The sequence below is a fragment of the Podarcis cretensis genome, assembly GCF_951804945.1.
Source record: "Podarcis cretensis genome assembly, chromosome: 17".
In the NCBI taxonomy this organism is placed as follows: Eukaryota; Metazoa; Chordata; class Lepidosauria; order Squamata; family Lacertidae; genus Podarcis; species Podarcis cretensis.
The window spans coordinates 27,999,432-28,017,504 of record NC_137187.1 but is presented as its reverse complement, the minus strand read 5'-3'; the positions used below and the strand labels follow the sequence as shown (position 1 = coordinate 28,017,504).

Below are 18,073 nucleotides of genomic sequence, written 5' to 3'. Positions count from 1 at the left end.
CTGCCATGTCAAGGGGGTGGGGCAGGAGGCAGTAAGATAATTCTATTGAAATGGCCAGGCCAGAAGTACAGCTGGGCAATACCTGGTTTCCAGCGTTGTGATATATCACCAGCTAAGCACCGCGATACACTGAAATATCAGAGCTTTCAAAGCTTTTCATGTTGGTGACACACTTTTTAGACTTGCATCATTTCACAACATGGTAATTTAGTTTTACTAGCAAACCAAAGGTTAAACTAGCCCCTTTCCGACCCTGAGAGGAGCACAGGGAGTGTTCATGTGACATACCTACACACTGCAGTTGACACACTTAATGTGTCACGACGTTTGGGAAGCTGTGTGATATATCACAATGTCTGCAATAAGGGTGGAACTCTGTAGAGGCAATGGCTGGCTTCATGGTTTTCCCCACATTGCAATTTTTGCATAACACACACACCATGATTCATGATATATTGCCGAGTCAAAAATTATGAAGCTGATATCACAATATGGACTTCAAACTGATTTTGGATGATATTTTGATATCTTACCTAGCTCTAGCCAGAAGCAATCTAGAAACCTGGAGAGATGTGCTTCTGCCAACCCTGACTGCATGACTACTTTGCCCATATTTTCAAAGTGGCCTAGATGAGGGTCTCCATGTGGAAAGGATTTCCCTGGCACGAGGATCATTTATATTGGGGATGGGGAACAAATTTTGTTGTTGTTCTTCGAGGCCTGCATTCCAGTGGTGAGTGGGACCAGAAAGGGATGGATGGGACAAAGGCTATGATGCTAAACTTTGCTCACTCAACTCCCTTCCAACTATGCTAACTAACTGGTCAAGCAAAAAGTGTTTCTCACATCAAGGGACGTTCTAGCCAGGCCAAAGCAATCCAGGAGGCTGTGGAGCACAACCAGTAAAGGGTATGACTTGGGGGAGTCTTGAGGGCAGAAGAGAGGCCTAGGGGTTCCTCACTGGATATACATATGGAAAACACAAATAGTGTGGATAAATAAGATTGGTATAACTGACTTGGCAATTGGGGCTGGGGGTATTCATCCTACCTCATGATGACCTTCATCATAGGAGCCAGAGAAGTGCAGTGGCTAAAGTGCTTGGTTGGATTGCAGAGGGTTGGGTTCAAATCCTGACAAGTCAGGAAGCTCTCTGGGCTGGCTTGGGCCAGTCTCTCTCTCTCTCTCTCTCTCTCTCTCTCTCTCTCTCTCTCTCTCTCTCTCTCTGTGTGTGTGTGTGTGTGTGTGTGTGCCTAGCCTACCTCACAAGATTGTTTGGAATGACGAAGTAGATAAGTCATACATACATCACCCAGACCTCTTGAGAGTAAGGTTTTGGAGGCCCGTATAATATTTTCTTCGTGGCGCGGTGGGTTAAACCACAGAGCCTAGGACTTGCCGATCAGAAGGTCGCGGTTCGAATCCCCGCAATGGGGTGAGCTCCCGTTGCTTGGTCCCTGCTCCTGCCAACCTTGCAGTTTGAAAGGACGTCAAAGTGCAAGTAGATCAATAGGTACCGCTCCGGTGGGAAGGTAAACGGCGTTTCCGTGTGCTGCTCTGGTTCACCAGAACCAGTCATGCTGGCCACATGACCCGGAAGCTGTACGCCGGCTCCCTCAGCCAGTAAAGCGATATGAGCGCCACAACCCCAGAGTCGTCTGTGACTGGATCTCATGGTCAGGGGTCCCTTTACCTTACTATAATACATCTCTGCAAATAAATATTTTCTTCATATCCCACACAATAACAAAAGTCACGACAATGCGATCAAAAGAGGAGGGGCAGCATGAAACTGAACTTGGGGAAGCATAAGAGATAGCTAGGTAGAATCCAAGTTTTTCCGCAAGCCCCAGTCATTTGCTGGCAGTGTGCTGAGCACATGGCAGTGCCCCCTCCTTTTACCAAACAAGCCCCCCCACACAGAAAAAGAGCTGGAATATTCCTTGTCTCCCCCCTAAACGCATGAGTAGCTCACTGGACGCAACTCTTATTTTCTCCTCAGTAAATTCAGGTTGTTCTTGTAACAGCTGCAAAGAGAAAAAGGGGGATAAGATACTTCAATTATTTTTAAGTGGTTAATTTCTCTTCAGATGACAAAAAGGATCAGGCCAACTGTTGCTGAGATATAGAACAATGCCAGAAATTTGCTGTACTTAAAAGAAAAATGCATTTGGCTTGGATATTTCTCTTTGCCTGATTCGGGAAAGGAAGTTTGTTTAGGTCAGCGAGAAGAATGTTTGAGCTGCTTCAGAGCTTGCCCTGGGGATTCACGGCTAGTGCTTTATGATTTGCACCGCTATTTAACGACCTTTTAATGATCTGCATGAACTTGGAAGTGCACTTGTGTGCAGATGATGTCATGCACCAGGCTGCTTCGACAATGTAAGTCACAAGTACAAAAATGTGTGGCTTTCTGATCAACTAGATGCCAGTTCTGTGGGCAGTTGGTACGAAACACCTGCTGCCATAAATAGAGTATATTTTCTAACATTAAATTACAATAGAGGGTCTCTGCGATGGTCTGATTTAGGGCTGATTTAATAACGGTCATAACATACAGTTTTACTCCAGCTCTGTACAATGAGGTTGCCACTATTTCTGCTGGCCCAGCCATTGTGACTTCAATGGGGCCATAGCTAAGAGGTAGAGGTCCATTTGACCATATGCTTTGGGCTCTAAATTTCACTTCCAGGTGTTGAAAATAAATCCCAACTGCTATTTTCCACTCTCCACTCCCTTGACTAATAAGTTTGGAACTGAAGATTCTGAATCCAGAATTTGGAATTTCTAACAATCAGGACATAGGACTCTGAGGGTGATTTTTGTGAATCAAGATAAACCCAGAAGTATGGATGAATCAATTTCTCTGTTTGGGTTTCTTTGAGTTTTTTCTTTCTCCCGTCTTAACTTCAGTTCACCACATTCCCTCATCAGTTTTTTATTCTTGAAAAACCTCAAAGACTTGTCACCATTTTAGCGTGCGTTTCTTCTAGAAAATTTTGTATGTACTTTTGCCCAATATACGTATTTTTGGAAGCAATTTAACCTAATGTTTGGGTTATGTATTCCGTGGTCTGTGTTTTGCCTGAGCTTGAGTCTGGACTAAGGATTCTGAACCCCTGTGTTCTGATTCGATACATGATATCCAATCACAGAACATTTCAGGATTTGGGCATCTGCCATTGGCCCTTAAAACTCTGAGTCATGATTCGCAGCTTGGGAGTTTAGACAGCCAATCACGTTGGGAGTCGGAGTGGCCCAGTCCTTCAGAAATGTATATAAGCAGTTGCTTTGCTCCTGTTGTCTAGTTCTGTTAGTTCAATAAAGGTTATTGCTGTTACCACTGTGTCTTATCTCATGGGAACCCACCTACACTTCAGTTTGTGTATTGCTTTCAATATGTATTTCATGTGTATGCTTTTGGGGGGGCATACTTTCTCCTTATACACTTGTTTTTGTACACAAGTTTCGAACTCAAGAGAAGCGCAAATTTTATTTATTTTTAATTTTTCATTAGCAAAAACATATAAATACATAGTTAACAAATACATACATTAATAACCTTTATGAAAAGGGGAAAGGGGAAAAAACATACACGTCAACCTAAATAAAAAAAGGAAAGGATAGGAAAGAAAAAACCAAGTAAAAAAGATACAAATTGACAAAACTTAACTATAACAGAATAATAACTTAAACATTCTCAATACCTATCACCTTATAGATTCTGTTTAATATGATTCTACCCTGTGTTGGTATTTCTTGTATATTGTGAACCTTCGGTGTGGGTTAAATCTCTTTACTTATTTTTTATTGTAGACTTCCTTCTGCCTCATTACAGTTTCAGTTCACATTAACCTACTCTTTCCCCCTGTATTTATTGTTTTATCCTCATCTTGGAGAAGCGCAAATTTTAACTGATACCAGCATTCTGGTTTGCGTACTGTTTTAGGAGCTGTGAACTGGGTAATGCAAGTCAAACTGAATTCCAACCCCATCCCTGCTCAAGAGGCCTGGGACCAGAACCTTCTCTCAACTAGAGATGCTCCAGATTGTTCCCATTAAATCACCTGTAGGCATTCCAGCATTTCTTGGATTTCGGCAGAGGGAGAGGGAGGTCAACAGCATGGGCCACTGAATTTTAATACAGGAAAGGCAGACTTATCTCTGAATGCAACTGTCAATATTCCCTGAGGGGATTTATTCATTTGCAGTTTTGCCTAAGGTTCCCACATTTTAAGCAGCAGCAACATTGCCTTACTTCACAGGTGACTTATAAATTAATTTCAAAACGGAAAAGCATTCTCATTTAAACTTGGCAGGAAACCATACTTCTGTGACTCTGAGCCTGGCTTTGGCTGGGGAGGGTGGGATATAAATAAAATTTATTATTATTATTATTATTATTATTATTATTATTATTATTATTATTATTATTGGAAGGCTTGCCGTCCCTCTTCTTCCCCCTGTACAGTGGTACCTCAGGTTACATACGCTTCAGATTACATACACTTCAGGTTACAGACTCCGCTAACCCAGAAATAGTGCTTCAGGTTAAGAACTTTGCTTCAGGATGAGAACAGAAATTGTACTCTGGCGGTGCGGCAGCAGCAGGAGGCCCCATTAGCTTAAGTGGTGCTTCAGGTTAAGAACAGTTTCAGGTTAAGAACAGACCTACGGAACAAATTAAGTACTTAACCTGAGGTACCACTGTAAAGTGTTTTAGGGCTAGCTCTGGTGAATCTGTGCCATGGGGAAGGATCTCTGCACATGCTCTAAGGATCTCTTCTTTGTTACTGTGTCACATGTCTCGGTCCTCAGCACTGTCCATGGAAGCAGTCTGCAGAGCTGAGCTGAGACAAACAAAGTTCTTGTTTTGTACGCCAACTAATTCCTAACCTTTGTGCTTCCTCCAGGCGTCATCGTTGCCCTCATGTAACCAAACCCTTCGAAATGAACGAGAAGCCGTGTCTCCTCACTGAGTATACAGAGAAATACCCGCTTTATCCCAACTTTGAACCCAGAGAATCCTGCAAACCCGTCATAGAGTACAATAAGCAGCCAGTACCAATGGAGGGCATTTCTACTATGAGGTAACAAATTGGCAAGTGTTGGGTATCTGTGAGCCAAGAAACAGACATACTTGGGGAAAGATGTGTGTTGCAGTCCCGTGGGGGGGTGAAGTTCTGATTTTCGGGTCTTGAGGAGGGAAATGATGGAGGGTTTGTTATCCTGCTGAATGGAGAGAGCAGAGAGGGCAGAATGGATGTTGCTCTAACACCAATACCTCTTGGCAACACCCTGGTTAGGTTTGGACAGTCATATTTTGGCCTCATAAACTGAGACAGGGAAGATCAGGCCAATGTTTATTATGGTGAGCGGACCATCAAAGGAGTACAGAGCATAAAAAAAATATTAAATCACAGCCATTGCAGAACAAGGCTTAACAGGTGGCAAGGGGACACCTAGCTACTTTGCCACGAATTCAAATATCCAGGGCCTGATAAGCTGCGCCCAAGGGGTACTAAAGGAGCTCACAGATGCCATCTCAGAGCCTCTGCCTAAAAACTGAGAATTCTTGCAGAACAGGAGGTTTTTGAACTGTCCCTAGCTAAGATACTCAAGAATGTATGGATGCAGCCTTATCTATGGGGTTTCATTAGACTTGGAAGAAGAGGCTATGGGGTGGAGAAGGAAGCATAGTTTGTTTTTGTTTTTTAAAATAATTTTTATTAAGTTTTCCATTTAAAAAACTAATCATATTGCATAAATTAATCCGAATTATACCAATACATATCAAAAAATCATAAAATCCAAATATTTTGCTGAATTTTTAAAATTTTTGTTGGGGGTACTCATGTTTTGAGCTCAGTAAGGGTCCAATCATCCCATATTTCTGCTGCTTTGATGTTTACAAGTCAAGGGAGTACAGTTTGTAAACAGCAGCAATAATAGCAGCAGCAGCAGCAACAGCAATGTCCTGCTGAGCACAATGTTTGTGAGTTTCTTTTTCTTTAAACAATTGGCCTTTAACAGCTGCCAAGTTAGGACCCACTACAGATTCCCAGCTTGATTACCACCATACAGATATATCAGGGGGGAAATAAAAAGTGTGTCCTCAAGTGCATGTTTGGGCTAGATATGGGACTTGGGTGTAAAAAATTGAAAACTATTATCATTTATGATGATTACATTTATTACCTGCCTTTCACCAGCAGGTCTCAGGCAGGTCACAATAACCTAACATTCAACATTAGGAACAGTGAAAACAAATCACAGTTGTGGGAACAGGGCGAGTTGGCTTGTCACCCAAATCCCCTGCCAGCTTCCAGGGGCATTAAACCTGTCCGAGAACATTATCTAAGGACAGGTGCAATATAGACACATGTTTTTCCTCGGTTCTACATATTAACATAAGTGAGCCATGTTCTTGTTTACAGGAGAGATTACGTCCCTCATGAAGTGTCGCCTATAAAGTTGAGGCCGCCCGAACAATATTTCAAGAGTAATGCAGCTATGGACCTGTTGTCTACGTATAAGCAAGACTACAACCCTTACCCCATTAATCGAGTGCGTCCTTGCATGCCTCAGGAACGGAAATATTCTTCCGATGACAAGATGACCACAGTACCAACGTACAAAGGTAAGTGTCAAAGGAGCTATTTTATAAGGCGGTCTGCTTCTTTGCAATGTCTTGGACATTTATCTACTTGCACTGGCATGCTTTCGAACAGCTAGGTTGGCAGGAGCTGGGACAGAGCAACAGGAGCTCATCCTGTCGCGCAGATTCGAACCGCTAACCTTCAGATCGGCAAGCCCAAGAGGCTCAGTGGTGTAGACCCTTGGTGCAAGAGGAGGAAGCAGGATGGTGTCCCCGGGACCTTCCACTACTCCAATCTGAACATTTTGTATAGTGTGTAACAAATGGTATTTGTACAAACATATAGACTGCCTACAGGGCTTGTATACAGAAGGTCTGTATGCACTAAGTCATTCACAAGGTATGGGAAATGTGACTAACGGGGTTGGGGGAACCTGTGGCAGACCCGCCAGGTGCCCTGATTTTCCAGGGACAGTCCCAGAATTACTGAGGCCATCCCAGTTTATGATTTGATCCCGGGATGTCCCGGTTATCCTTTTTCCTCCCCTCCACGTCTTTGCTCTTTCTCTCTCTCTCCCTATAATTTCGAGGGAAAAGGTCACCGATCCACTTTAAATTTTTTCATGGCAACGCTTCATTTTTAAGGAAACACGTGGAGTGTTGATTCCTTTACTGTAAATGGAGCCTTACAATGCAAGTCTTTACATGTCTACTCAGAAGTAAGTCCCGCTGTATTCAGTGGAGCTTACTCCCAAGTAACTGGTTAAAGACTGTGAGGCCTTACACTGCAATTCTAAGCATTTTTATTCAGAAGTAAGTTCTAATGAGTTCAATAGGATTTACTCTCTGGTATGTTCTTGATCATTTTCACCGTTTCCATTCTTCTTCTTCTTCTTCTTCTTCTTCTTCTTCTTCTTCTTATTATTATTATTATTATTACCCACCTTTTCCCCTGACAGGAACTCAAGGCAGCTTACAGATACAATTTTATTTCATTCCATTTGTCTGTGGAAGGTGTTGTGCGCAATCCCTTCCCTCGCACACTTTTACTTCACCACAATCCTGTGAGGTAGATTCAGTGGAGAGGTTGCAATTGGCTCAAAGTGCCAGATGTCATTGTCCAGGTGACGTCCATGTGTGTGTGAGATCAAACGCGGGAGCATCTTCCTGACACAGAAGAGAATTCCCTGTTTTCATTGGAGAAATGTTGGAGCGCATGCCATGGACACAATCCTGCTCCCCGCCTACGCATGCCGATTGTGCATGCATGTCCCTTCTGTCCTGTCTTCCCCGGCCCTTCGAGTGTGTGGATTCATCCCCTCAACGACGTTAGTGTCCCAAACCGAAGTGCTTAAACTACCTGCAGATGAACCATATGAAAACCTTAGGTAATGATTTGCAGAGCCTTTGCCGGGGTTCCGAGAGCCATAATGAAATGCAGCTCGCCTACATTTGGTTGCAATTTACAACTTTTTATCATAATTCTCTGCAAATGGAAACCCCCAGCTAATAATTGGTTCCACGGTCTTGGGCATATTGTGCTGATTCATTGTTTATAGGGCACATTTCATCGATTTGAACAAAGTGGCGCTTTCTAGTATTCAGGCAGTTATATCCCCTTAGCCAGAGTCAGACCAATTAAACTGCACTCACAAAGTTCCTGCGACTGGGGCTCTCCATTCACTTCAATGGGGGATGGGAGGCAGCTGCTTCCATCAGTAGAATGGGGAAGGAAGCAGTTCCTTCTCCCCACTGCAGCTCCTGCCCACCCTAAGAGGATTTGGAACAGTGCCGGATTTATGTATAAGCTAAACAAGCTCTAGCTTAGGGCCCCACTCTCTTGGGGGCCCCAAAAAAATTTAAAGGAAAAAAAGCCCTGGATGTACATTTCCCAAATATAAGATAAAAAAGTAATAAAATAAAACCTACATCCAGCAACAGTGTTTTGTGTTGTGTAGGCTCCTATGATGTAGGCAAATTCGGCCCTTCAGATGTTTTTGGGACTACAACTCCCATCATCCCTAGCTAACAGGACCAGTGGTCAGGGATGATGGGAGTTGTAGTCCCAAAACATCTGGAGGGCCAAGTTTGCCTATGCCTGATTTAAGTAATGGGCCCCGCCTGCTAGCCTGCTCCCTAAAATATCACTGGCTTGCTCATTTCTATATACATTTTTATATATTTCTATATACCTTGGTTCTCAAACTTAATCCATTCCGGAAGTCCGTTCCAAAACCAAGGCAGGCTTTCCCATAGAAAGTAATGCAAAACAGATTAATCCATTCCAGACTTTTAAAAAACTACTCCTCAAAACAGCAATTTCTTCTTAATTGTAATTCACTATTAATATACTTCTTAATTGTATTTCAGTTCAAAAGTTATTTTGATAAAATACATATTTTGTTATGTTCAAATGGCTTTAGATCCCTATTAGGTCCATAAATTACCATATAGCATATATTCAACACAAAAAACAGCGACCATTTGTTGTTGAGAAAGGACAGCTAGACATAGAAAGGGCCCCATTCCCTTTAGTAGCTGAGGGCCTCATCAACCTAAATCCGGCCCTGCTTTGGAACAATGTGGGAGGGGTGTACTGGGGCAGAGGACGATTGCCCCCAATTGCCCCCTCCCCTTTCTGCTGATGGAAGCCTCTGATACAACCCACTTTCCCCATTTCACAGAATCATACAATTATAAAGTTGGAAGGGAATTTGTGGTGCAGGGATTAGACCCACCAATGCAGATCCACATTAGCCTGTTATCTTTCAAGGTCAGGTATGGGACAATCCCTTCCATTCATTATACGGAGATAGAATATAATTCAGACAGAAATGACAGTGAGAGGGGAAAATGCAGTTTTTGCATTTATCTACATATACCCCAGCCAGACAGCGTGGCAGAAAATGATGCTATCAGGTCACAACGAATGCCTTGCAGCTTTGCAGCATCACCCTGTGAATTGTTCCAGTCTTCTCATTATCTCCCAGATACACTCCTGATCTCTCCATAGGTAGATAATCTAATTTTAGAGTCATTTTGTTTGGCTATGCTGAGGTCTGCCTGAGCCTTTTTTTTAAACATATGGTGTGTATCCTTGATTCCCTCCCCTATTTCTTAATTTTTTCAAGATGGTGATACATGGGAAGCCATTAATACCCACCAGAGAAGAAGGAGAGTTTCAATGAAATTGTAACATATTTTGATGGTGGATAGTAGCGCTGTTGGCTCCAACAAAGTGAAATATATTCATAATACCTAGGAGAGCTCCAAATGTGTGGAGTTCATTTTAACACACACACATACACACGCACACGTGCACGTGCAATGGAAGACATATGGAAATGTTTGCCATCTTCCAAATATTGTACAAAACTCCCATATCAGCAAACATCCTAGGCCAGATTATCGCAAGTCATGGCAAACTCTGGAAATACTTCCGTATGTCTTCAACGGCCTACAAAAAGTGTGTTTGAAAGGTAATCCTTATGAATTTGCTCCATGGTTGCGTAGAGACTGTGTTAAGAAGCAGCCGTAAAAAAAAAAGAGGGATGTTCTCACTTAGTCGTCGCTCCATTTCCCCATGGTTCCTTTCAATACATGTACATGGCTTCTTCCCAAAGTAACCTTAATCCTTTATTGCGTGCAGTAGCTATTAAATTGTGGCTGTCCGCGGAAATCCCTTGCAAGCACCTCAGTCCTCCTTGGGACGCAGCATTGCAAGGAAGCAGATTTAAATCCCAAGGCTGTCACAGGTGCTGTGTCTCGATGGCAGCTTCTCAGGTAGCAAAGACGCAGGTGCGCGGATCAGAATCAGGAAGAAGTTAAAGATCGCACAGGGCTTTGCATCACAACAAATTGTTGGGGCTGTGCCAGAGCAGACAAGGAGGGCTGTTGCACACATAACACATAGATAACTTTTGGGATTCAATAATAATAATAATAATAATAATAATAATAATAATAATAATAATAAATTTTATTTATACCCCGCCCTCCCCAGCCAAGACTGGACTCAGGGCGGCTAACACCAGGTATAAAAACAGTTCATTAAACTACAACTTAAAAACAAGATTAAAATACAGCATTAAAATACAGCCTCATTTCAGTAGAAACTCAAATCAAAAACTTTTAGGGCATGAAAATGTCAAATCTTCACCAAGGCCAACTATCCAGACTGATCCTACGTGGGACAGAAAAAAGCCAGGGAAGTCCCCAAATAGGAGTTCCATCACAGAAGAAGAAAGGAAAAAGGAAAGAGGGGGAGGGGATCAAGTTGATTCCAAGCCGAAGGCCAGGCGGAAAGATCTCTGTCTTACAGGCCCTGCGGAAAGAAATCAGATCCTGCAGGGCCCTGGTCTCATGAGACAGAGCATTCCACCAGGCTGGAGCCAGTGTTGAAAAGGCCCTGGCTCTGGTTGAGGCTAATCTGACTTCCTTAGGGCCCGGGACCTCTTGGGTGTTGCTATTTATAGACCTTAAAGTCCTCTGCGGGGCATACCGGGAGAGGCGGTGCCATAGGTACGAGGGTCCTAGGCCGCAAGATGCAATTAGATGAAATGGTTTGGTTAGAGCAGGGGCTTCCGAAACTCCCCACTCATAGCTCCTTGGTCATAAAGTGATGATGATGCTCATGTTTCTTCTTCTTCATAAAACTGAAGCAGGAAGTTGGAAGAGTCACACTTTCCCCCACTTCCTCCTTCATCTCCATCTGTGTTTTTCAAGGCTCAGATAAATTCTACTGGATTTATTCTACTTTTACTGAGAATGCTCGAAGAAGCCAAGTGCACACGTTCTCTCTTTCTGACTCTATGGGAGAGGGGTATCGGTAGTGCCCATTTGCACTCAACTAAAAGGACCCAGATGTGCCCACGGACCTAAAAAGATGGGCGACTCCTAGGTTATAGGTTCACCAGCAGAGTCAAAATGCCCATGAAGAACGGAGTTGGTATCACCATCATTCTTTCAAATGCCAACTCAAGTCTTCTAGAGTCAAACTATCCACCCCACCCACAACAGAGAGCTTGTGGCCCTGCGGTGAGCATCTCTCCCTTTTAGGGTAATACGTAGAAGAATTTACCTTCAGTGATGATGCTGTGATGTTACAGTCCTTTAGTCCCGCTCCACAGCTTTCTTTGGCTGCTGTCATGGAATCACTTAGTGGAATCATGTTGCATGGAAAAACCAGGTCAATTTCAGAGGCAGCCCTGTGTTTCTTATAGTTCCACCCTTGTATGCTATCCTACACTCTCTTTGGGCTAAAAGGTAAAGGTACCCCGACCGTTAGGTCCAATCACGGACGACCCTGGGGTTGCGCGCTCATCTCGCTCTATAGGTCAAGGGAGCCAGTGTTCTTCCGGGTCATGTGGCCAGCATGACTAATCTGCTTCTGGTGAACCAGAGCAGCGCACGGAAATGCCATTTACCTTCCCGCTGGAGCGGTACCTATTTATCTACTTGCACTTTGATGTGTTTTCAAACTGCTAGGTGGGCAGGAGCTGGGACTGAACAACAGGAGCTCACCCCATTGCGGGGATTCGAACTGCCAACCTTCTGATCAGCAAGCCCTAGGCTCAGTGGTTTAGACCACAGCGCCACCCGTGTCTGTTTTAGTGAAATTGAAGGAGCAGTCTTTCTTCTTTCTCTACACCTTTTTTGGGGGGTGTTCAACTCAGGAAATGCACATTTAAATCAAAACGGCAACTGGTCGTAATGGCAATATATTATTGCCTGAATCTGAGGCAACCTGCCTCTAAAGGCCTGTCACTGGGCGACAACTGTTGTAAGAGGGCTTTTGCTCCCCATTCTTCCTTGTGCGCTTCCCAAAGGCATCGGATTGGCCGCTGTGTGAAAAAGGACGCTGGACTAGATGCGGGTCTGATCTAGCAAGGAAGGCCCTTATGTTCTTAACATGATGTTGCACATCCCAAAACAGAGGGAAGTACAAAGAGACAGTGATCTAGGGACGTCTTGTTTCAGTATTTATTCAGCTATACAATTACCATGCTGATAATGTGTGCATCTCATCTGTTTCGTTCTGTTCATTCATACAACGAATGTCTTGACATCTTTCTAATAACAAAGCAGCTGTATTCGTTCTTGCTGCCCACGTTCGCGTAAATCCCACTGTTTTATTCATTAACATGGTATGCCGTAAGTGGAGTGGAAATGAGAATATGAGGATAAACAATAGCCCCATATTATTAGTCAGCAAATGTTAGCATATGATTTTGCTTTAAAACCGCATTCTCCTTACATTTCAGCTGATTACTTGCCATGGAAGCAGGCCAAAAGGGACATGATTAAGCCGCCACACACTTTCCGCCCTGCAGAAGATAAATTTGACTGTCGGACCACGCACCAGGATGAGTACCTTTACAAGGGCCCAGTGATGACGAAGAGCTGCAAACCATTTAGATCGCCACACATTACAAAGATACCCTTGGACAGTATGACCAACTATAAGTTGAATTACGTGGCACACCCCTTGTCAAAACGTCACGCCCATGTCCCTGAGCCATTCAAGCCCAGCCAGGAGCCATTCGACGGTCTCACCACCCACAAACAGTCCTACAAAGGGCTGGCAGGGCCACCCGCTCAGTCAGTGAAGCCCCCTTACGTGAGGCCGGACCTTGCCAATTTTGAGGGGACTACCGAATTCCGGGAAAAGTTCTTAGCTTGGCCAACGGCCCCGCCGGTCAGCAGGAAGCCTGCTGCGTACACACCGCCTAAGGAGAAGATGGACCTCAAGACGATGGCTCAAATTCATTACGTCGACCCTCACGGCCGCCCGGCAACGTCCTGCAAACCCCTGGCCCGTGTCATAACCCACACAGATCCCTTCGACCATTGCTCCACCATGAAGGAGGATTATAAGCATTGGGACTATTCAAAACCGAAGGCCATTGTTCCTCACTGCGAGGTCACGTTGCCCAAAGTCCCCATGGACACCTTGACCACCTTCCAGAGCCATTACGTGCCTCACCCGCTTCCATTCACCAAGAGCTTCAAGCCCCGACTGCTGGCCGCTCGGCCTCATGTCCCGTTTGTTGACGAAACCACCTACGCCACCTGCTACACACCCAAGAAAGTCCATATCTGCCCTGCCACGTACAAAGAGCCCCCCGGCTATGTATTTGAGAAGATCGATGAAGCAGGGCACAGGCGGTTCCGTCCTGCTACGGTGGCCCAGGACCGATGTGCGTCCAGTTTGAATATTGGTGACCGTAGAGTCAGTCTTCCCAGCGGCAGCTTAAGTCAAACGGGCCTCAAAGAGATTGCGATGAAAGCCTGATGTTTTTTGAGCTAGTTTTCAACACACCACTGAATTTATTCGTTGATGAATGCTGTTGGTATCATGTTTATTTCCAGAGGCTTGTCGCCCTTCTGGTAGAGCTGAATAAATAACTAACATTCTAGGAAAGCTCTCATCCCCTGGTTGCGTTATGACATTTTATTTCTGGAGCTGCCACCAGAAAACCATATGGTGCGATCCTCTTCATATCTACTTGAAAGTCCCATTGAGTTCAATGGTTCTTACTTGCAGGTACAGGTATGCAGCTTAAATTCATTAATCCTATGAGTCTGAACTGATTGATCAGGCAATTAATTGATCAAATCTATGTTTGCATGAAAAGGGACGCGGGTGGCGCTGTGGGGTAAAACCACAGAGCCTAGGACTTGCCGATCAGAAGGTCGGCGGTTCGAATCCCTGTGACGGGGTGAGCTCCCGTTGCTCAGTCCCTGCTCCTTCCAACCTAGCAGTTCGAAAGCAGGTCAGAGTGAAAGTAGATAAATAGGTACCGCTCCAGCGGGAAGGTAAGTGGTGTTTCCGTGTGCTGCTCTGGTTCGCCAGAAGCGGCTTAGTCATGCTGGCCACATGACCCAGAAGCTGTACGCTGGCTCCCTTAGCCAGGCCAATAAGGTGAGATGAGCTCTGCAACCCCAGAGTCGGCCACGACTGGACCTAATGGTCAGAGGTCCCTTTACCTTTATGTTTGCATGTGAGGGGAAAACAGTAATTCTCCAGGGGGAAAATGTTTTTAAAATTACGCATAGGCATGTCACAGAATGGATCAGCGCTGGTGAGTCCTTGTTGCACACAGATGTGTGTGTTCTCTTTTAAAGTGATGCTTGTAGTCCGGTTTTATATATTCAGAATGTTTTTTAAGCTCTGCTGCCCAATTAATTAGGGCTCCTTTTTTTAGTCAGCAAAATGTTTTTAACTGATTAAACAAACCAATAAACCAATGCATCAACTAAGCACCGGAACCCTACTAATTGCTGCTGCTACTGTTAATCAGGACTTCATTGCCAAAAGGGGAGGTGAATGGGGCCCAGCTCTGCACAGAAGTGAATCTCTTTGACTTGAAAGTGCTGCACAGAATCATAAGAGTAAGTAAAGGTAAAGGGACCCCTGACCATTAGGTCCAGCCGTGGCCGACTCTGGGGTTGGCGCGCTCATCTCGCTTTATTGGCCGAGGGAGCTGGCGTACAGCTTCCGGGTCATGTGGCCAGCATGACAGCCACTTCTGGCGAACCAGAGCAGCACACGGAAACACCATTTACCTTCCTGCCGGAGTGGTACCTATTTATCTGTTTGCACTTTGACGTGCTTTCGAACTGCTAGGTTGGCAGGAGCAGGGGCCGAGCAACGGAAGCTCACCGCATCACAGGGTTGAACCGCCGACCTTCTGATCGGCAAGCCCTAGGCTCTGTGGCGTAACCCACAGCGGCATAAGAGTAGCGAGGGTCATATTGGAGCGGCCTTCCAGGATGCAGTTACAGCATCCCTGACCAATAGCTGACCCTCTGCTTAAATATCACCAGCGAATGAGAGTCCACCACTACTTCCCATGGTGGCCTGCCTGCTCTGTTCATCCACTTAAGAACTCTGCACATGCTCAGAGTCATGGTCCTTGTTAGTCAGTCCAGTTATTAGCCCAGGCACAATTTTACGACTTTATTCATTTGTGAGAAGTTTATGTTGTAAAGGGAAGAGAATAACTTCAGGGCAGTTCGACACCATACATTTAAGGCACATCCGACACACATTTTAAAAGGTTCTCCCAGGGAATCCTGGGATATGTGGTTTGTTAATAAGGCTGGGAATTCTAGTTCTCCCAGGACATGTAGTCGTTATGAGGCTTTGCTACATATTCCAAAAACTGAATTTTGGCCCTAATAACAGCTTCCAGGCCTAGCAGTGACCAGCCCTGAGCCTCACTGCACCTGTGGTTTTGTTCTTAGCAATCCCAGGAGTTTGCAAGGTTGCCATGTGTCCTAAATCACAGGTGATGGCCAATTTGTTTGAAGGGCTGCCCAACCGAAGCCCAGTTTAAGGATACAGAACCACCAAAGGCAGGGGGCTGGAGGTTGCCCATTTATTGTCAACACATGGGCAGAAGAATGAGCAAGCACCCGAGTCACCTCCTCACACGATTCTGGTGAGTTGCATTTTTATTTCAAATTATAATAATTAATGCAAAATTGACATGCAAAGGGATGAAGTTTGGGGATAGATGACCCCAGCTCCAGTCCCAGGTAGGGGACTGGGGGAGAGCTGTCTCTAAAACCCTGGAGAGCCTCTGCCAGTCTATCCCTGAAACGAGAAGTAATTGACTATAGAATAACAAAAATCAAAAATAAACTAGAATTAAACAAAAACTTAACAAGATGCCGGCTACAAAACTCATTTCACTGAACTAATCCGTTTCCTCAGAAGGAAATAAAGAAATTATAAGATTTTAAGTGATATCAAACAAGCTCAAGAGCCCTATTTAAGAGAATCGAGCAGTAGTGATAAGAAATTGAGGTTTTAAAGTTTCAAACAAACTCAAAAAACAGGGCAGAAACTCAAAAAAGTTTTAAATAAAACCCTATTTAAGAGAACCAAGCAGTAGTAATAAGAAAGAGATTTGAAGTTTCAAACAAACTCAAAAATAGGGCAGAGACTCAAACAAGTTTTGAACATAGCCCTACTGAGAAATTGAGGTTTTAAGTTTCAAACAGACTCAAAAACAGGGCTGAAGCGCTCCTGACTGTTGATGTTAAAGAATGATATAGGGTGTTCCCAATCACAGATTTTTATATTGTAAGGTGAAATAATTTTTAAAGGGACAGACCATCTAGTTCAAGCATAGGGCGTGGTTGCCAAAGTTTGTAAAGAATAACAAGAATATTGTTTAAATAGAGTTATAAGAGATTACAATAAGGAACTAAAGTCAATATAAGAGTTGAGACCTGATGGAATTAAGGAACCAAATCTAAAATGATAAACCATCTGAAATCCGTTGCCTTATGTTTGGTTTCTAAGAAATGAGAAGTAAGAGGTGCTTCCATCACTTTATTATGAATACGATGGTTTATCATTTATAAACATCAAACTCCTGAGATAAATACGGATATTTTAAGAAAGAAATTACTACAGAAGGAAATGTATTGGATTTTTAGATTGCTCGATTCTCTTAAAACCCTGTTTTTTTGAGTTTGAAGTAATTTTCTGAGTTTGAAGTAATTTTTTGAAGTAATTCTATAGTCGATTACTTCTTGTTTCAGGGATTTTCACGGTAATTTCATTTGTTCTGTGTAATTTCTTGGTTCCGTGACTGTCTTTTTTCCACTAGTCTGTGTAGACGATGCAGAACTAGGACTAGCCGCCTGAGAAACAGTTTCTACCCAAATGCGATTTTGGTTTTAAACGCCGTATAAGGAATCTCTATGGGAGTATATTGTATTTAAAAATGGGGTATCAGAGTTTTTAGGGGGCTAACCAGATTGGGATAGCAGGCTTGTTGGTTTTTGAATGTCTTATGTAGATTTTTCAATTTTGTTCTGTATGGGACAATGACAATAAAGATTATCGTATCGTATTGATCTCACTTGACACAAGGCCTGTGGAGGGACAGTGTGGTGTACTGGTTAGAGTGTTGGATTAGCACCTGGAGGAGACCAGGGTTCAAATCTGCACTTAACTCGTTGGGTTTCCTTGGGCCAGTCCCTGTCTCTTAGCTGGACCTGCCTCACAGGATTCTTGGGAGCATAAATAGTGGAGGAAAAGCCCCTGGGGCACCTTGAGCTCTTTGGAGAAAAGGTGGGATATAAATCAAGCAGAAGAATAAAATATACAGTGGTACCTTGGTTCTCAAACGCCTTGGTACTCAAACAACTTGGAACCCAAACACTGCAAACCAGGAAGTAAGTGTTTCAGTTTGCAAACTTTTCTCAGAAGCCAAACGTGCTCCATTTTGAGTGCCACACTTCCGTTTTGAGAGTTACACTGAGGTCTGCCAGTTTTTGCTATTTATTTTGCATTTTTGTTTTTGTAGCTCTTCTTTGTTTGGTTTTTGTGACTGTGTGGAACCCAGTTCAGCTACTGATTGATTGATTGATTGTGTGACTGCAGTACATTGTTTATTGTTTTCATTTTATGGATCAATGGTCTCATTAGATAGTAAAATGCATGTTAAATTGCTG

The 18,073-nt window shown here is 43.8% G+C and overlaps 1 protein-coding gene across 1 annotated transcript in view; it reads left to right on the top strand.

The window, feature by feature from the left end:
• Positions 1-14,021, top strand: part of SAXO1 (stabilizer of axonemal microtubules 1) — a 31,351-nt gene extending 17,330 nt beyond the window's left edge. The window contains exons 2-4 of the mRNA XM_079959571.1: positions 4,914-5,090; positions 6,438-6,640; positions 12,862-14,021. Coding sequence (XP_079815697.1) covers positions 4,914-5,090; positions 6,438-6,640; positions 12,862-13,892 — 1,411 coding nt within the window. The 3' untranslated portion in view covers positions 13,893-14,021. The remainder of the gene's footprint in view (positions 1-4,913; positions 5,091-6,437; positions 6,641-12,861) is intronic.
• The last annotated feature ends 4,052 nt before the right edge of the window (positions 14,022-18,073 follow it).